Consider the following 17,398-nt stretch of genomic DNA (forward strand, 5'->3'; position numbering starts at 1 on the left):
GCATAGGTGCACGAGATCCTGAGATTGAACCCTGCCGAGCGCATATTTTCTGAGGATTTTAGCAAGCTATATAGTGCCTGCTCGCTGCAGCCTGAATTGGGCCGGCCCAGTCACACTCACCCTTGTGTGTCTCCTCTCCATTTGACGCAAAACGCGTCAAATAGGAGGTCCCGCCGGAAAATCCTATTCGCCGCACACTGCGGCAAATTGTCGCTGTTTCGCAGAAGCGAGCGAGCGAACCTTCGGGGTTGGGCCGGCCCATTTTAACGTTGCACAGATACCGGTTATGGGAACCTTCCGTGATGTTCCCAGCCGGTTTTTTCCGGTTTTGGGAATCTTCTAGAAGGTTCCTGAACCTTTTTATTATATTCGTTTCTTTTTCGTGATCTTTTTCTGTTTTGTTTTGTCTTTATTTTATTTTTTTTTGTTTTCCTCTTCAAAAAAGTTCTCTTTTTTTTAAAAATGTTCATATTTCCGAAAAATGTTCAATTTTCAAAATTTTGTTCGTGTTTTCAAATTTTTTCGGATTTTCAGAAAATTGTTTGTGTTTTAAATTTTTGGGAGGTTGTTTCAAAAAATGTTTCCGATTTTAAGAAAAATTCACATATTCAAAAAATGTTCACTTTTTAAAAAATTGTTCACATTTTGAAATTTTGTTCGGGAGTTTAACAAATGTTCGGTTTTTCAAATTTTGTTTGAAATTTCAAAAAATGTTCCTGTATTCAAATTTGTTCATAGATCCAAAAAATGTTCGTGCTTTTGAATTTTGTTCGGAGTTTCAAAAAATATGTTCCCATTTCGTGATTACAAATTTTGGTCAGAACGTGAAAAATGTTCACGTTTCAGAAAATGTTCATGAATATTAAAAAATGTTCGCAATTTCTATTGTTTGGATTTCATGAAATGTTCCATTTTAAAGTTTTTGTTCATAAATTCAGAAAATGTTCGCAATTTCAATTATTTGTTCCAATTATCATGAAATGTCTCCACTTTTCAAATATTTTTGTTGAGAAAATCAAAAAAATGTTCGTGGCTTCAACAGTTGTTCAGAATTTTATAATTTGTTCACAAATTCAAACAAAATTTTTATGTTTTTTCAGGAAAAAATATTTTCCGTTCCATCTTTTTGCTTTTTCAGTTTTTTTATATATTAACCAATTCCTGTCGCCATTTTTTTTCTTCAGAAATTCAATAAATGTTGGCACTTTCTTGAAAATATAGATTAAAAAAACGTTCAACCTAATAACTAATACAGTCCCGCTACAACCATTCCGGTTCCACATCTATGGTTACTTCTTTAAATCATGTACTGCTCTATTGGCAGCAGTAGTCGTTAGCCCGAGTGGCTAGTAGTTCTTGATATTTCGCAGTTGGTCTCAGGTTCGATTCTTGGTCGCGCGCGTTTTCCTCTTTTGTGCTATATTTTTCGTCCCGGGTCGAACTCAATGGGCCGGCCCAGTCAGCTCCCTCTCTGTCCGTCAGGCCGCCAATTTGACGCAAAGCGCGTCAAATAGGGGCTCCCGGTCCCGCCAGCGCACGCGATGCGGACGAGAAGCTATGGGCATCGCTGGTGCAGTTACCGTGCGTGCGTGACCCATAGGCACAGGAGCCGGCCCGCGAACACCAACAAGACATCCGATGGGCTACACATCTGTGTTAGGGATCTACGTGTGTCCCAGCACCGTCTAGTGAAGTTTAGCTGTTACTATTTTTATTTGTCTTCGCTCATAGCGGTTAGTACGACCTTCAAGACATTCTATCGGAACTTCATCTTGTAAGATTTATTTCAACTAGCTTATTCACAATTTCGGATTGCTTGGCTATTATTTTCTTGCATGTTCTTCGATTTGCTTGCTGGAAAAATCCTTCGTGGAGAGGTCGATCGTGCCGTTGACTCGGTCCATAATACCGTGAGTTGGTTCAGCGATTGTCGTGGATATCAGTAGTGTACGGTTCTCCCTGTACGGTATCCTCGAAAAATCTTAGTTATCTCTCTCTCATCGAAAGATCGGGCCCCAGATAACATCAAAATGTCTCAAATATTGCACACAGGTCAGAAAAATGAGGGGGCCTGGCCGTGTCATGCGATGGCCTCCTTTGAGAGCAAGAGAAGTTTTGAGGCCAACAGAGCAATAGGATTCGCACTTCCTGCACAAACCAGATATGATCCCTCTCGATACCGAGAGACTAGCTCAAAGATGGTGCGGTTTACAAGTAGACTCAAGGGAGGCTCATTCGAAATGCGCACAAACTTTTACCACACCCTATAGGATCCATGTGATGACACCGTGCCAGCTCTCGAGGAATTTTTCCGGCATCGTACGATTTTCCAAGAATTTAAATGGTTGCATCAGGCATATGCCATCGAGGTACTTTCGCCCCCCGGTGGCAGGGCATGCCCCTCCCTCGTCTGCACAAGGCTTGCACATGTCGCAAGGGCATCACATAGGATTTTCCATGCCGCTTCCGGGCATGATTTCATGTGCCTCCTTGCATATCTGCATTTTTTGATGATAAAAAACCTAGCCGAGCAATAAATGTCCCAAATATTACACGCAGGTCCGAAAAATGCGGGAGTCTGGCACGTGGCATGTGATGGCCTCCTTTGAGAGCACGAGAAGTTTCGAGGCCAACAAAGCAACAAGACCCGCAATTCCTACACAAACTGGACACGTTCCCTCTCGATACCAAGAAACTAGCTCGGAGATGGTGCAATTTACAAGCGGGATCAGGGGAGGCTTATGCGAAACACACCTAAACTTTTACCACACCCTACAGGGGCCATGTGATGACACCCGTACCAGTTCTCGAGGAATTCCGACATCGTACAATTTTCTGAGGATTTAAACGGCTGTATCAGGCATGTCGCCGAGGTACTTCCGCCCTTCGGTGGCAGGGCATGCCCCTCCCTCGTCTGCACAAAGCCTACGCATGTCGCAAGGACATCATATAGGATTTTTCATGCTGCTTCCGGGCATGATTTCATGTGTCACCTTGCAGATATGCAATTTCTGGCGATAAAACCCTAGCCGAGCAATAAATGTCTCAAATATTGCACGTGGGTCCGAAAAATGCGGGGGCCTAGTACGTGTCATGCGATGGCCTCCTTTGAGAGCACGAGAATTTTCAAGGTCAACAGAACAACAGGACCCGCACTTCCTACACAAACCGAACAAGTTCCCTTTCGAGACCCAGAGACTAGGTTTACAAGCGGAACAGGTGAAGATTAGGAAAATGGCTAAAAAGGTTTACAAGCGGAACAAGTGAAGATTAGGAAAATGGCTAAAAAGGTTTACAAGCGGAACAGGTGAAGATTAGGAAAATGGCTAAAAAGTAATAATAATTGACTTAATAAAAAGTGTCGGCATCCATCATTAGGAAGATGGTCTGTCAATGTGAATCTTCTCTGCCCAGGACAGGTGAAGATTCAAAGTGATGATCTATCTCCTTAACAGGAGTGTAATGAGGACCGGAGCTTACTGCATCTGGACTACCTGACTATTTGAACAGGTCCTTCTGCTTGTCGTTAGGCGAGGTGGGACTAATCTTTGCCAAATCTTTACCGGGTGCTGCTCTCGGCAAAGAAGTACCACCGTGACCGTGCCGTTATCCGCCGCCGGATGAGCCACGTGGCAAAAGTTTGTTGTGTGACGGCTGCTTGGCTCTCGGCAAACAGGATTTGCCAAGTGTGACCCTTTTGACAAATATTACTCTCCGCAATATCCTTTGTTTGGTGAGATGTGCTTGTTGTCGAGAGGTACTCTTGACCTCTGTGAGGTTGCCGAGTGCCCGTGCTTTAGTTCTCGGCGAAGAGCCTGGCACCCGGCGTATACGAAAATTCCAGTAGTGAAATAAAGGATACTCATTTATTTTCAAGTATTGTTACCTAAGTCATCAACTCTGATTGCTTATCAATCAGTGCTGATTACTTAGATAACAAATGCAACAACACACATAAAAACAATTCACATTTATTTGTCTAGTTGTGCGCATTACAATGATGTAGAGGTCCAGGATTTCAACCTTATTTTTGAAATAAAAAAAAGTTCTGAATACATTCATATATGGGCGCACCAAATACCATGATGGCTCAACTTTTTGAGCTGCACGCTACGTGCACTCATGCGGTCACGGGGACTAAGATGAGCTTTTCCTTTCTTGAAACTGTTATTCCAAACACCTCAGTCATATCTATGTTTTCTTCCTTCAATCCGGGTGGAAGCTTCCAATCGAATCGGTACATGAGGTTTGCCAGCATTGTCTCGACCGTTGCTGATGCCGAGTGAACCCCAGGGCACATTCTTCGTCCAAACCCAAATGGCAAGTAATGGAACTCATTTGGCTTCAAATCAACGCCGGCTCCATTCATAAATCTCTCAGGTTGGAATTCATTTTCATTTTCCCAGTAGCCACTGTGCCTGCCGAGTGCCCAGGCGTTGATAACGACACGAGTGTTTGCTGGGATCGTGTAGCCATCAACGGTGCAGGCATCTAGGGAGAAGTGTGGAATCATGAGAGGTACCGGCGGATGCAGCCGGAGTGTCTCCTTGATGACAGCCTTGAGGTAGGTCATGTTGGGGAGATCGTCTTCGGCGGCCATCTCTTGCCCGTTGGGTACATTCCTCCTTACCTCTTCCTGCAGCTTCTTCATAAGGTGTGGCTTCCGTATGAGCTCCGCCATGGCAAACTCCAGCGTCATATACGAGGTGTCCGTGCCGGCCTCAAACATGTCCTGGAATTGCATGTACCAGACGTGGATATTGAGCTACCACAGCAAGTAAAGTAGATATGAAATAGAGATGGCAAACGCAAATGGTGCACTTACTATCAAGATGGCCTTGATATGGTCCCTGGTGAGACCATACTCCTGCTGAAGAGATAGGGATACGTCGATGAAGTCTTTGTCTTCTTCTTGCTCCGGCTGGGCCTCACCCTCACGGCTTACCATCCTTGCTGCATGGTCGTCAATTAGCTTGTCGAGGAGCAGGTCCCACCGCTTCCTCACCCGTCGGGCCTTGGCGCACGCCACCTTGCAGACCAACTCGAACCTCCCCAGGCTCGGGAAGTAGTCGAGGATGTTGAACCCTCCCAGGAGCGCCGCGTTGATGTCGGTGAGCTCTCGGAACAGCTTGTTCCGCCCCTCCTCCTGGGAGAACTTGCCCGACACAGCACGGCAAACGAGGTCGTTGACGTACGAGTGCAGGAGCTCACTCATGTCCACGGCCTCGCGCGCGGCTGCGGCCTTGGCGATCTTTCCAATCACTTGCCGGACCTCCTCTTCCCGGGCCGGGCGCTGGGACCGTATCTTCCTGGCGTTGAGCATGTGCACCGTCACGAGCTTCCTGGCCTTCCGGAAGTGCTCGCCGTAGGGCGAGAAGCACGAGTCCGTCTGCCCGTACATGATGATGTCGAAGACCATCGACCGCGGCCGCGATGCGAAGATGTGGTCGTGGGTGCGCAGGACGGCCTCAGCAGTGCGCGGCGAGGACACGACGGCGGTGGGCACGGCACCGAGGTGTACCAGCATGAGTTCCGGGCCGTACTTGGCGGCCAGGCCAGCGAGGGAGACGTAGGGAAGATCGCCCATTAGGTGCAGGTGCCCGATGATGGGGAGCCTCGTCGGGGGAGATGGGAGCAGGCTCAGCAGCTTGGCATCGCTTGCCGCTCCCTGCTTGGCAATAATGCGGAGTAGGAGCGGCAGAACCACAAGGGAGAAGAGCACCGCAGTCGCAATCAAGAGAGATCGTGGAGCGGCTGCTGCTGCTTCGTGGAGCATCTCGTCTACATGTACGTGAGCCATGGCAGAATGCTAAAAGAGAGCTAGCTATCGTTAGTTCTTACTGGCTGTGAGGCTTAGCTTCTCCATCGGTGCGTTCATTTATAGCCCAAGATCCATGCGCATGTAGCATATGGAGCAATATACCAAGTTATGATATTGTTTCCTTCAATTATAATTCGCGGTGAGGCCTAGCTTCTCCATCGGTGCGTTTATCTATATATATAGCATATATGAACATGTAACATGGATTACTGACAGTCCGACACGCACCAAGTTATACTCCCTCCGTTCCAAAATAGATGACCCAAACCCAACTTTCTACTAAATTAGTACGAAGTTGGGTCATCTATTTTGAAACAGAGGGAGTATATTGTTTCCTTCAGTTATACTAGTTCCCATGCGTGTATATATTTTTATGGAAAAACTTCTAATCTATTCGTCTTCAATCGTGGCAGTACAACGAACACCAGAAATAAAAATTACATCCAGATCCGTACACCTAGCGACGAGTACAAGCACCGAAACGAGCCGAAGGCGCGCCGCCGTCATCGTCCCTCCATCGCCGGAGCCGGGCACAACTTGTAGTAGACAGTCGGGAAGTCGTCATGCTAAGGCCCCATAGGACCAGCACCCCAGAACAACAACCGCCATCGATGAAAAATAACGTATATCGAAAGGATCCAAACTGAAGACACACGAACATAGACGAATAACGACGAGATCCGAGCAAATCCACCAAAGATAGATTTGCCGGAGACACACCTCCACACGCCCACCCACGATGCTAGACGCACCGCCGGAACGGGGGCTAGGCGGCGAGACCTTTATTCCATCTTCAGGGAGCCGCCGCCGTCCCTTCCTGAGTAGGACACAAACCCTAACAAGATTGAAAAAATGACTAAAACGGAGCCCTTCCGCCAGCCCTTGCCAGGATCCACCATGCCTCCATGGCCCTAGGGCCACCGGAGACGAGGCGGACCTGCGCCGACACCGGCGAGAGGCACGAGCTCTAACTTTCTTTCTTGGAGGAGGAGGAGAAGGAGGCGGAGCAGCTGGAGGATTCTTTTTTCCTAAGATTGTATAAGAACCAGATTAATGGCAATATGCATCAATTAACTATCCTTTAGCTTATGTGCATTTTATTCATGCAGAGGTCGAGGTATGTTCATTATATGCTTTGTATTTTATTAGTGTTACATTGTAAGTCAATAAAAGAGTCTTTTAAATCAACTAGAACAATGCCCGTGTGTTGCAATGTGATATAAATATTCTAGTACAATTATCTCGCAAAGAATGAACTACAGTTGTGAAAGTACTACTATTAAAACAGTTTTCATAGCGAGTGTTATGAAGGTGACAAACGGTTCAAATCAAGAACATATCCTCATCTTGGAAATAAATAGTTTAGAGCAAATTGGGACAGACGGTCCAAATAAATATAATAGGCTTATATCTCGTCTACATGACACTTTTGCCTATATGGAAGAGAGAAACATAAAAATAATGGGAGTGGATTCTCATGCAATGCGCTGGAAAAAAGGGGATAAGAAAGGTACTAGTCTAGGAAAGGAATTATTTTCAGCACGTTAACCAAGGCACATCCTAATTTCGTCCTAAAAATCCCTCCATTCCAATATCTTATTATTTGAACGACTATGCATAGATTTTTTTATTTTATTTTTTGCGGGCACATGTTGGTTTCAGATGACATAGCATCTTTACCATCACTAATTGCTGAAGACAACAATGTATGATGCCACCTATTAAAGAATAATTATTTCGCATGACATGTTGGACGACATGTCGCTCACGAATTATAGGGATGAATTTATGTGTGTTTATATGAAGGCCTGCATATGAAATAAACAAAGAAGATAGCTAGAATCGTAGAACGATGCCCCGATGAGCATCAAGCATGCACGTCTCATGATGTTACCGCGCGGTCACTTTTGCCAGCAAACATTCAGCACTGAGAGAACAAAAATAGTGAAGCATCAACGGAAGCATGAGCACATCTTGTTTTATTTGCCGAGCCATGGATTCAAGCACATTTTTTTGTATATACACGGCTTATTCCAATAAACTTGTTACTCAGGACCATCACCGGCTAAAGGCTAACGATACAATGACGATCTACTCGTTGAACTGGAATCACGGTACATAGTACTCCGATTTCTAACTCCACATGCTAATAATATGATGACGATCGATCTAGCCGGAGTAGCTTTATTACTAGGCTTCCGATCAATTTATTTACTGGTGCTGCGTCCATCCACACACTTCATCATGGTAGTGCATTCTTCATGCTCCTGGCATATGCCTCTAGTCTTTTCAATCCTTCTTTGGGCGAAGCTGCTTCACCTAACTGCCTCACCATCGCACTGCCAATGATCACCCCATCCGCACCCCACCCTGCAATCTGTCCATGTGCATTGATGTTTGTAATTAAGCTGTGGATCTTGTTAGCTCTTGGGACACAATTTAAATATGGACCATTTTTTACCTGCTTTACGTGTTCAGGTTTTGATATGCCAAAGCCAACAGCAACAGGTTTGTCAGTAACCTGCAACCAGCACAAACCCGTGGTCAGTGACTGAGAATTACTGAGCAGCCATCTAGACTCTTCATTTCTTGGACACTAGATCACGTGTATAAACTAATATAATAGTAATACAGAAGAATTTTACGGTAATCTTTTTTTCTTCTTCTTTCAAATTAGAGATACGTACCTTTTTTATCTCTTGAATGAGGGACTCAACCCGCAGATTCACGTTTTCACGGGGACCTGTAACTCCATTGACGCTCACCTGTGTAATACGGTTAAGTTGGAGAATGCAGTGTTAATTAGGAGCTGGTAACTTTAAATGAACGGTGTGGATTGCATGTGCTGAAATCTACCAGGTAAATGAAACCTTCTGAAGCTTTCGTGATTTCCTTCATTCTTTCTTCTGGTATGGCTGGTGTTGTGAGCAGCACCTGAATACATCAATTGTATATCAGATTGATAGAGTTTTCCTACTTTCTGGCAGTGCGATATCTATAGTGTAAAGAATTTGAAATGCTCGCTTGCTGATGAATGACACATGATGGAAATACCAGCTCGAGGTTGTTCTTCTTGGCTTCACTCCATAATGCATGCGCGGCTACATAAGGGAGATCAGGCACTATAAGACCTGGGATGGAGATGTACATAAGATCAAGAGAAACTGGATCAGTAGTAGCTCCTGTACCTGCATGCCAAATTGTGAATATAATCATCAAATGAAGAGAAAAGGCTATCTACCGTGCACACCGGCTTCTTTGATTTCGGCCAACCCTCGACACAAGATAGGCCTGTAATACGAGAAGAGCACCACCGGGCACGACAGCTCCGGCGTCACCTCCTTGAGCATCGCCAGCACGCCGTCCATTGTCGCACCGCCCGCCAGAGCCCTCGCACTTGAAGCCTGGATGATCGGACCGTCCACGTAGGGGTCGGAGCATGGCACGCCGAGCTCAATGACGTCGGCGCCACAGGCATCCAGGAGACGCAGCGCCTCCGCCGTTGTGGCCAGGTCAGGATCACCGGCGGTGATATACGGGATGAGCGCTGTCTACTCAGGGCACATCGACCCCGAATATCCGGTCAGAGTCCACACGTCCGTTACATGCAATGCAATGTACAACACATGCACGCACCTTTCCCTTAGCCATGAGCTTGGCCATGGTGTCCGACACGGTCCGGCCCCTCACAGCTGCTGGCTTAGCCGGCGCCAGGGCGGGCGGAGCCACCGCGACCGCCCTAATGACCGGCAGAACATTCCTCCGCCTCGGTATCATCACCGCTGCTGCCATCCGCCTCGGGAGCAGCGACGACTGGAAAGACGAAGGGTAGCAAGACGCATTGAGCGCGAAAGCCATTTCGCTAGCTGACTGAGAAACCTTCCTGTGTAGAGATTTATTGTTTGTGAATGATGCATGAGTTGCGCGTCTGGACGCGTTTATAGTATCGGAAATAGTAAACTTACATGCAGCACCTTGCACACGTATGTGTGCATCCTCTAATCTACCCGGCCCTCTCCCCTTTCAATAATCCTAAATGTACGATTAACCTATGTAAGTTTTACCCCCCCCCCCCCCCCCCCCCCCCCCCCCCCCCTTCTCTAAATTTCATTGTGGTGAGACCCGCTAATCATAAATCAACTGTTTTGCTCGACATCAGCCCACCGTTGATCCTGAACCAACTGATTTGCTCGAAGCCCACCGTTGATCCTGAACCAACTGATTTGCTCCACATCAGCCCGTATGATGTACTACCTCCGATCCTGGTTTATTAGTCCTCATGGTAATTTGTTCTAAATTTTGACCCAAGATTTAACTGATAAAATGTTAGTGCATGTCAACAAAAGTTATATTGTTCGATTCGTATTTCAACATAGTTTTTAAATGATAGAATTTTTGGTGACATGCATAAACATTCCATTAGTTAAATTTATGGTCAAAATTTAACACGGATTACAATGAGAACCAATAAACCAGGACGGAGTTAGTATCATGTAAATGACTGTAACTCTACCATTGCTCCTCGATTTCAGGTGTGGGGCCTGGTGCTTCTCAATCAATTCATCCGTTAAACCACAATCCTAAAGATTTGCCTGTTACACGAAGAAACCCAGCTATATCTTGCACGCTAGACCTAGGGCTGGGTCCTTACGGATACGCTTTGGCGTGGGAACCCTCCACAACCCCTTTTTCCAACCAGATTTTGCCACTTTTTGATGTAAGCTTAGCGACGTATGATTACGAAATGGCTTCACACACGACACGGACTGCACGATCTGCGAACGATACACAGTGTGCATGCATCAGCGGACAGAAAAACCAACTCCCTCCTGCATGTACGTGCGCTGCTGTGCTGCCACATGGGATCGTGCACACGTCGGCTGAAGTTTCATCGTGTGTATAGCATCGCTCGTATGATTATTCCATAAGTGTAGTACAACTCATATATGGACTATAAAAATGTTGCTTGTTAAGTATCGGCACATATAAACCCATTACATGTCCATATAATTCACGTACAAGAAATTGTTTTTAATGAACTTGCGAGAAATTGTTAGAAGAGCAGAAAATTAACTTCTGTAGTTTCCTCAGAAAAATATTTTAACTTGTGTAATGTAAAACAAAAATTACACAAGCCACTAAGAAGCGTATCCCTGGCCAAACGATTACAGTACCTTAAAATAACTAACTTATTTGAGACCAACTCAACAGTGGAGCTTACATGCAAAAAAAAAAAAAAAAAAAAAACTCAACAGTGGAGCTATATATTGCATGACTGCCCTGACACTACATACTGCAGAATTAGGGAGGAAGGCGCAGCAATTTTATCTGGTCCACCGGCATGTTCAACAATATTACCTAGCCCATCCACACACATACATTATATATGTCCACTTGTAAATCTTTTTACCAATCATTCATAGTAGATATATACTTGTCGCCCATGCATCATGTTTGTACAAATCATAGTTGGCTATGGGCCAGGATGTCCACCGAATGACTGCAGTGTAAAGTAATGCAGAGGCGCTTTGTATAGAGGACCGCTCCGGGAGATCTGGGCCATTTCTGCCTTGGAAATCGATTTTCAAGGGTGGGCGCTTGACGCCTCCTCCTCATCTGTAGTCACAGTTCGTTTTCTCAAACGCTGCTGACAAAAAGGAGGCATCACTACAAATTATTTATGTCGTGGTGGAAGAGTTGTGCTAGTTGTATTAACCATGAAGTTGCTATGGTGAGAACTGACTTCGCCGATATATCTAGTTTAATGTTTGCAATCGTTTTCACCTACTCCCTCCGCTCAGGTGCGTAGGGCATCTAAGAAATGAGAGCGTAATTTGGGCGCACGTTGATGGGAGGCAAGAAAACCCATGGATACATGTTTCTCCCATGTTAAGTGTTGCAATGTGGTTGGACTAACCATGCATAGGCTAACCGGTTGTTTCATCCAATTGTTTTGGCCCACCACGCATAGCGCCCATCTCTTTCATTGCACGGGCGATTAGATGATGTGCTAAGTGCATCCTTTCATTGCACATGTGATCAGATGAGGTGCTAAGTGCATGATTTTTTTAACAACTAAAGTCACAATGCTTAGGTGCTTAATTTTTTGTAGCCACAGATAGGGTAAAGTTGTCTTTTTAAATGTTTTGCAAAAGTTCGCGTGCGTGGCATTATTTATTCTGGGGTAATCAAATTGCTCTCTCTCCTCCCTAATTATTTTTCCATGATATATTTTTTACTATATGACATCCTTAGTACCCATATGTCGGGCCTAAGCGTCATATGCACTGGAGATGGTCCTAGTAGTCTCATTATGTAAAAACATTTTTCCCTAGTATATTCTCATAATGTAGCAGGCACCAAGGGCCAAATAGCAATCTAATATTGTGATCATTAGCCATCCATGTAAACAAGGGACCCGCCAAAGTAGCATTTGATCTTTCCATCAAGAGTTAATTTCATTTTTTACCCCCATAATTTACGTTGATGACATAATTGACCCAAATTTGAGAAAATCCTCAATTTATACCCCCATTTATCACTTTTATGCCACATTTCTCCCCTTTAACCAGAAATGACCCCCAATTTAACTTTTCCCCAATTTGGTGCTGATTCAGCATGCCACATAGGCATTTTCCCCCTCTCGTTTAGCTCTGGGCCCTTTTCTCCCAGGCTAAACCGGACCAGGCCACATCACACTTGGTCAGACCGTGCCAACCCTAGTCGCACTAGGCCGAACCTCACGCTCATAGTCGTGCACCAGCACGTCCGTCACCAGTCCTTCCTCCTTCCATGTTTGTGACAACACGCCCGCCGTGAATATCGTCGACATTATTCCCGGTGACGAAGCCGTGTACCTGAACAACGCCATCATCAAACATTATTTTGTTATCATCTACCTACTCGAGGACGACTAGGGATTAAGCTTGGGGATGCTGATTCATCTCCAACATATATTTAATGGGTCTTCCAAAGAGTGGATTATTTCAGATCCAGATTGTTTTGACAAAGAGACCATGAAAATAAAAAGTGCAGACTGGCCAAGTGGAGGGTGGATTGTGGGCCAAAAGACCAAGGTGGTCCAGACATTCATGACTTGCAAGTCAAGAATGATGTCTTTCTTAGTAAATTGTTATTCAACCTACTTACTGAGGATGACGTTTGTCAAACGCCACTTCGTAATAAGTATCTAGGCAAAAAAATAGTGTCTCACGCCTATCAGAAACCTGGTGACTCGCACTTTTGGGTTGGTCTAATGATGGCAAAGAATTGTATTTTTTCGCTTTGGATCCTTCGCGATAAAAGATGGGCCAGAGATTCATTTACGGAAGGACAGCTGGCTAGGAAATACCACTCTTCGAGGACAATATCCAGCTCCGTGACACATTTTTCCACTAAGAATGATACTCTTGCGCTGATCCTCAACTCATTCCCACCGGATTTTTTTAGCCGGGATCTGATTGGCCACCGTCTTGTGTCATGGAAAAATATACTTTATCCCGTTTGGTTTCAAATAACCCGACACAAGGACGAGATGTTTTTCGCTAGAACCTCACTACATCTGGTTTCTTCATAGTCGAATCTATGTACCGTGGCTCATGCATTCTGAAGTCCCAGCGGATAATAACAAGAGTATTTTGAAATGGAAGATTCCATTAAAATTCGAATTCTTCATGTGGTATTTATGGAGGGGAGTTGTGCTAACCAAAGACAACCTTGCACATCATAATTGGCAAGGAGACAAGAAGTTTAGTTTTTGTACTCATGATGAGACAATCAAACACCTCTTTTTTCAATGCAAATTTGCGCGTTCTGCATGGTCAGTCATTGAAACAGTGTCCAATTTACAAACATCCACAATTGTTTCCAATATCTTTACTCATTGGTTGGACGATATTTCAAATATGTTCAGAATGCTAATAAGGGTGGGAACTTATGCATTATCATGGTTGCTTTGGCTATGTAGAAAATGAATTTCTTTACAATGCCAAAAACTATTATCCGTTGTAGATTATTTTTCATTGTATGCACTCGCTTCGTACATGGTATATGCTACACCGAACGGAGTACCAATCGTTGTTCAATGCGGTGTGTATGCCACTGGAGCATGTGGCCAGGGAGTATTATTTACCCAACATGGGTGACAGCATAATCTTTGGATCGGTCCACCACCTCCTTTGACATTGGCATAATATCGGTCCAATATGACACTATTGTTGCTGTTATGTCATTTATTATTATTATGATCATCATCATCATCATCATCATCATCATCATCATCATCATCATCATCATCATCATCATCATCATCATCATCATCATCATTTTGCCAGATTGTTGGTGTTTGGTTGTATGCATGTTAGCTATGCAAAGGCTGGGTTGTTTCTCATCATGATTTATACCTTGATGCTACCTTTTATAAGTTAGGTTTCAGGAAAGGATACCAGATTGTTTGGCTAATTGCAGTCATACTGAGTCGTGTACTGTTGTTTGTCTTCAAAGAGGTTCACCTTGTATCGAGGATCTCTTGCGAGCTGATTGTAATTCTATTACCTTAAGGAATAAAACGCCCAATCCCCCCTGCCCCCACCCATATATAGTATATATAGTACCACATGATATATATGAACATATTTAAAATAATAAAATAGTATATATAGTACCACATGATAGTATATGAGATATGTGGGGTAACTACCATATATATATATATATATATATATATATATATATATATATATATAAAGGTGTTCATGTTTTATGCAAGTATGTAATGATACTTTAGTTACTTTAGTATCTATTCTAGTATGAAAAAGTTAACCCAACATAAACATTCAGTGATACCGTAGGTATCACAAAAATAGAATTTACACAACAAATCCTTCGTGATGAAGTTCGAACATGTCATATGTTAGGCTTTTTAGGTTTCTTACCACATACACCTTGTGGTGTCTCTAATTAGTCATGTGATCACTCAAAATAATAGTCACAAAGAAGTGTGCAATTGTTTTCGAACCATGAACCACACAAAATTCTACGATATTTTCTATTAATAATAAAATAACAGTTAAAAATATACAAAAGGAAAAATAAAATAAAAGAAGAACAAAAAGAATAAGGCCCTCTCTCAGCCGATGCCAGTTCTAGAGATCATGTTGTCATATGTAAATGATAAACCTTTTGGCACTAATCATAGATGAGTGCCAATCCAATCTGACAAACTGTTCAAATGTTTATTCTTGATTATGTGTTTTAACAATAGCAAGTCTTCTTTCAATCTGAACTTCCAAGAGTTGAGGCTAAAGACTTCCTGTCTAAAGATTTTTTTCATTTCTCAAATTCCATATGTTCCAACACCCTTGGATCATGATTTCCATGGCAATCTTCTTGGGTAAGGATGCATGGGCAATCCGAATCTCATCTAAAATTGAAATACCCACCCTTTTATTTGGAATGATGTTGTTCCAGCAACCCTGAACAAAACTACGATCCCAAAATAGATGTATTAGTTTCTTTTGTTTTATCTTTGCAGAAAACACAGTCATAATAGTCAAGGTGAAGTTGTTTCCTTTTCAGTAAGCTCTTGGTATTTACTCTGTCGTGTATAAGTAGCCAGTAAAAGAATTTGTGTCTCTGTTTGGTAGCAGCTTTCTAGGTCCACCAAAAGGCAATGTGTTATTTCTCAGGGCCACATATGTGTTGATACATATTGATAGAGGAATACGATTTTCCTTGTCCAAATCCTTGCCATGAGTCTGAGCTATCTGGAGCTTTGTGGCTTTCTATGAGGTGACACAATTCATTATACAGATTGAAAGCTTGCGCATTGAGAGGTGTGTGCAGAAATACAGTGGTGTCTTGAGCATTTATCCAACTTTCAACAAATTGTGTAGTGCTTTGAAAAATGAGTGCAATTCAGGGAACTTCTATTCAAGAGAATGATCTAACCACTTATCTTTCCATAGCAGAATTGTTTTGCCATTTTCTAGTTTATACGAAGAGTGCTTATTAGGGTATATTTCTCCCTTAGTGGTTTTGGTGATTGATGACAATGCGTTTTGCAGACTAACCGTGTGCGTTGAGCATTTCTGACATTATTACATATGGCACAATACAGTTTATTCCCCTCTATGACAAAGTGTGAAGACGGTTGTTTTTGGCGTTTTTTTTGGTGGATTTGAGTCATAGGAAAACCGTACTATTAAGAGGGAGTCCGATTTGGAAAGTTTAGGGTGGATTCAACACGTACACATATCCTATATATGCACCCACATAACCCTTCCCGCAACTTTGGAGTTCCAATTGTTATCTTTCGTGGGCTTTGTGGAATCACCCTAGCAGTAGTCCCGCCCTGGTCAGCTATAGGTCCACATGTGTGGTTCTTCTGCAGTCCAGTGTCGTGGGCACTACTGTGGGAGTCCTGGACTAGGGGGTCCTATGGCTGTCGTCCTATCTGTCATGGGCCGGACAGGTTGGTCGCACTGCAACTGCTAGAAGGCCAAACTATGAGGAGACTCTATATTCGAATAGGAAGTCTTTGATGCCTTGGTGTGTCCTCCAAGTCAAGATAATAAGAATTGGCATGTTTATCCCTTCCTTGTAACTGACCATATGTGACCCTAGTACCCCTAGTGTCTATATAAACCAGAGGGTTTAGACCGTAGAGGCTAGAAGAACCATCATCCTACTAGCTTAGGGTTTAGTTCATCTGATCTCGTGGTAGATCGACTCTGTAATCATCCTATACACTTCAATATAATCAAGCAGGACGTAGGGTTTTACCTCTTCGAGAGGGCCCAAACCTGGGTGAACATCGTGTCCTTTGTCCCTTGTTCCCCATCGATCCAAGATCTACAGCTCGGGACCCCCTACCCGAGATCCATTGGTTTTAATAGAGACATTGGTGCTTTGATTGATAGTTTCACTGTTGGATCGCCGGAAGATCGATGGCTCGCCTGATCATTGGAGTTGGCGTCAACACTAGGTACATCTTCATCCCCGGCCAGCTTTTCGCGTTCGGCATCATCGTTCTACATGCTAACTCAGTCGGTCATCTTGAACAGGTCGACAGCTTCGCCCCTGAGCATCAGATCAGGTTTGGTAACCTAGAGTACGTCGACGATGCTTGGGGCGATCTGGTCCTCACCGGGTTCACAGCTTCGGCTGAGGCACCTAAAAAACTCGAAGCTTTGACTTGGGGCTCTCTTTCCGACCCAATCCCCAGGCCGACCCTTACCTTGCATCTGTCTTCGGGCCCAAATGCGACTTTGGCATCCAAAAACCAGGAGTCAACCCTGACCGGACTCGCCTATCTTAGGTTGGATCTGGCTTCAAGCCTGGACGCGACTTTGGCATCCGATGACCAGGAGCCAACCCTGGCCGTACTCGCCTCCCTCACTCCTCTTACCTCGGATCTGGCTTCGAGTGTGGATACAAATTCGATGTCCGTAGACCGGGAGTCAACCCTGGCTGGACTCACCCTTAACCCTACTACACCAGAGGTTGACTCCGATGAAATCTCAAATGCCGATTCGACTGGTCTCTCCCTTTTAAGCGAGATGCTGGATCGGATCCATG

General features: G+C 44.2%; 2 protein-coding genes across 2 annotated transcripts; both read right to left on the bottom strand.

The window, feature by feature from the left end:
- Positions 1 to 3,955: 3,955 nt before the first annotated feature.
- Positions 3,956 to 5,927, bottom strand: LOC123092596 (indole-2-monooxygenase). Its single transcript, XM_044514396.1, has 2 exons — positions 4,826 to 5,927; positions 3,956 to 4,732 (listed from the first exon to the last, which is right to left on the bottom strand). Exons 1-2 carry the CDS (start codon positions 5,798 to 5,800, stop codon positions 4,121 to 4,123), a joined length of 1,587 nt encoding a protein of 528 aa, XP_044370331.1. The 5' UTR covers positions 5,801 to 5,927; the 3' UTR covers positions 3,956 to 4,120.
- A 1,839-nt stretch (positions 5,928 to 7,766) lies between these two features.
- LOC606350 (indole-3-glycerol phosphate lyase, chloroplastic) lies at positions 7,767 to 9,756 on the bottom strand. Its single transcript, XM_044516814.1, has 7 exons — positions 9,458 to 9,756; positions 9,063 to 9,372; positions 8,876 to 8,952; positions 8,678 to 8,755; positions 8,509 to 8,586; positions 8,283 to 8,342; positions 7,767 to 8,198 (listed from the first exon to the last, which is right to left on the bottom strand). Exons 1-7 carry the CDS (start codon positions 9,677 to 9,679, stop codon positions 8,064 to 8,066), a joined length of 960 nt encoding a protein of 319 aa, XP_044372749.1. The 5' UTR covers positions 9,680 to 9,756; the 3' UTR covers positions 7,767 to 8,063.
- Between the last annotated feature and the right edge of the window lie 7,642 nt (positions 9,757 to 17,398).

Source organism: Triticum aestivum, chromosome 4B, assembly GCF_018294505.1.
Source record: "Triticum aestivum cultivar Chinese Spring chromosome 4B, IWGSC CS RefSeq v2.1, whole genome shotgun sequence".
Classification (NCBI taxonomy): Eukaryota; Viridiplantae; Streptophyta; class Magnoliopsida; order Poales; family Poaceae; genus Triticum; species Triticum aestivum.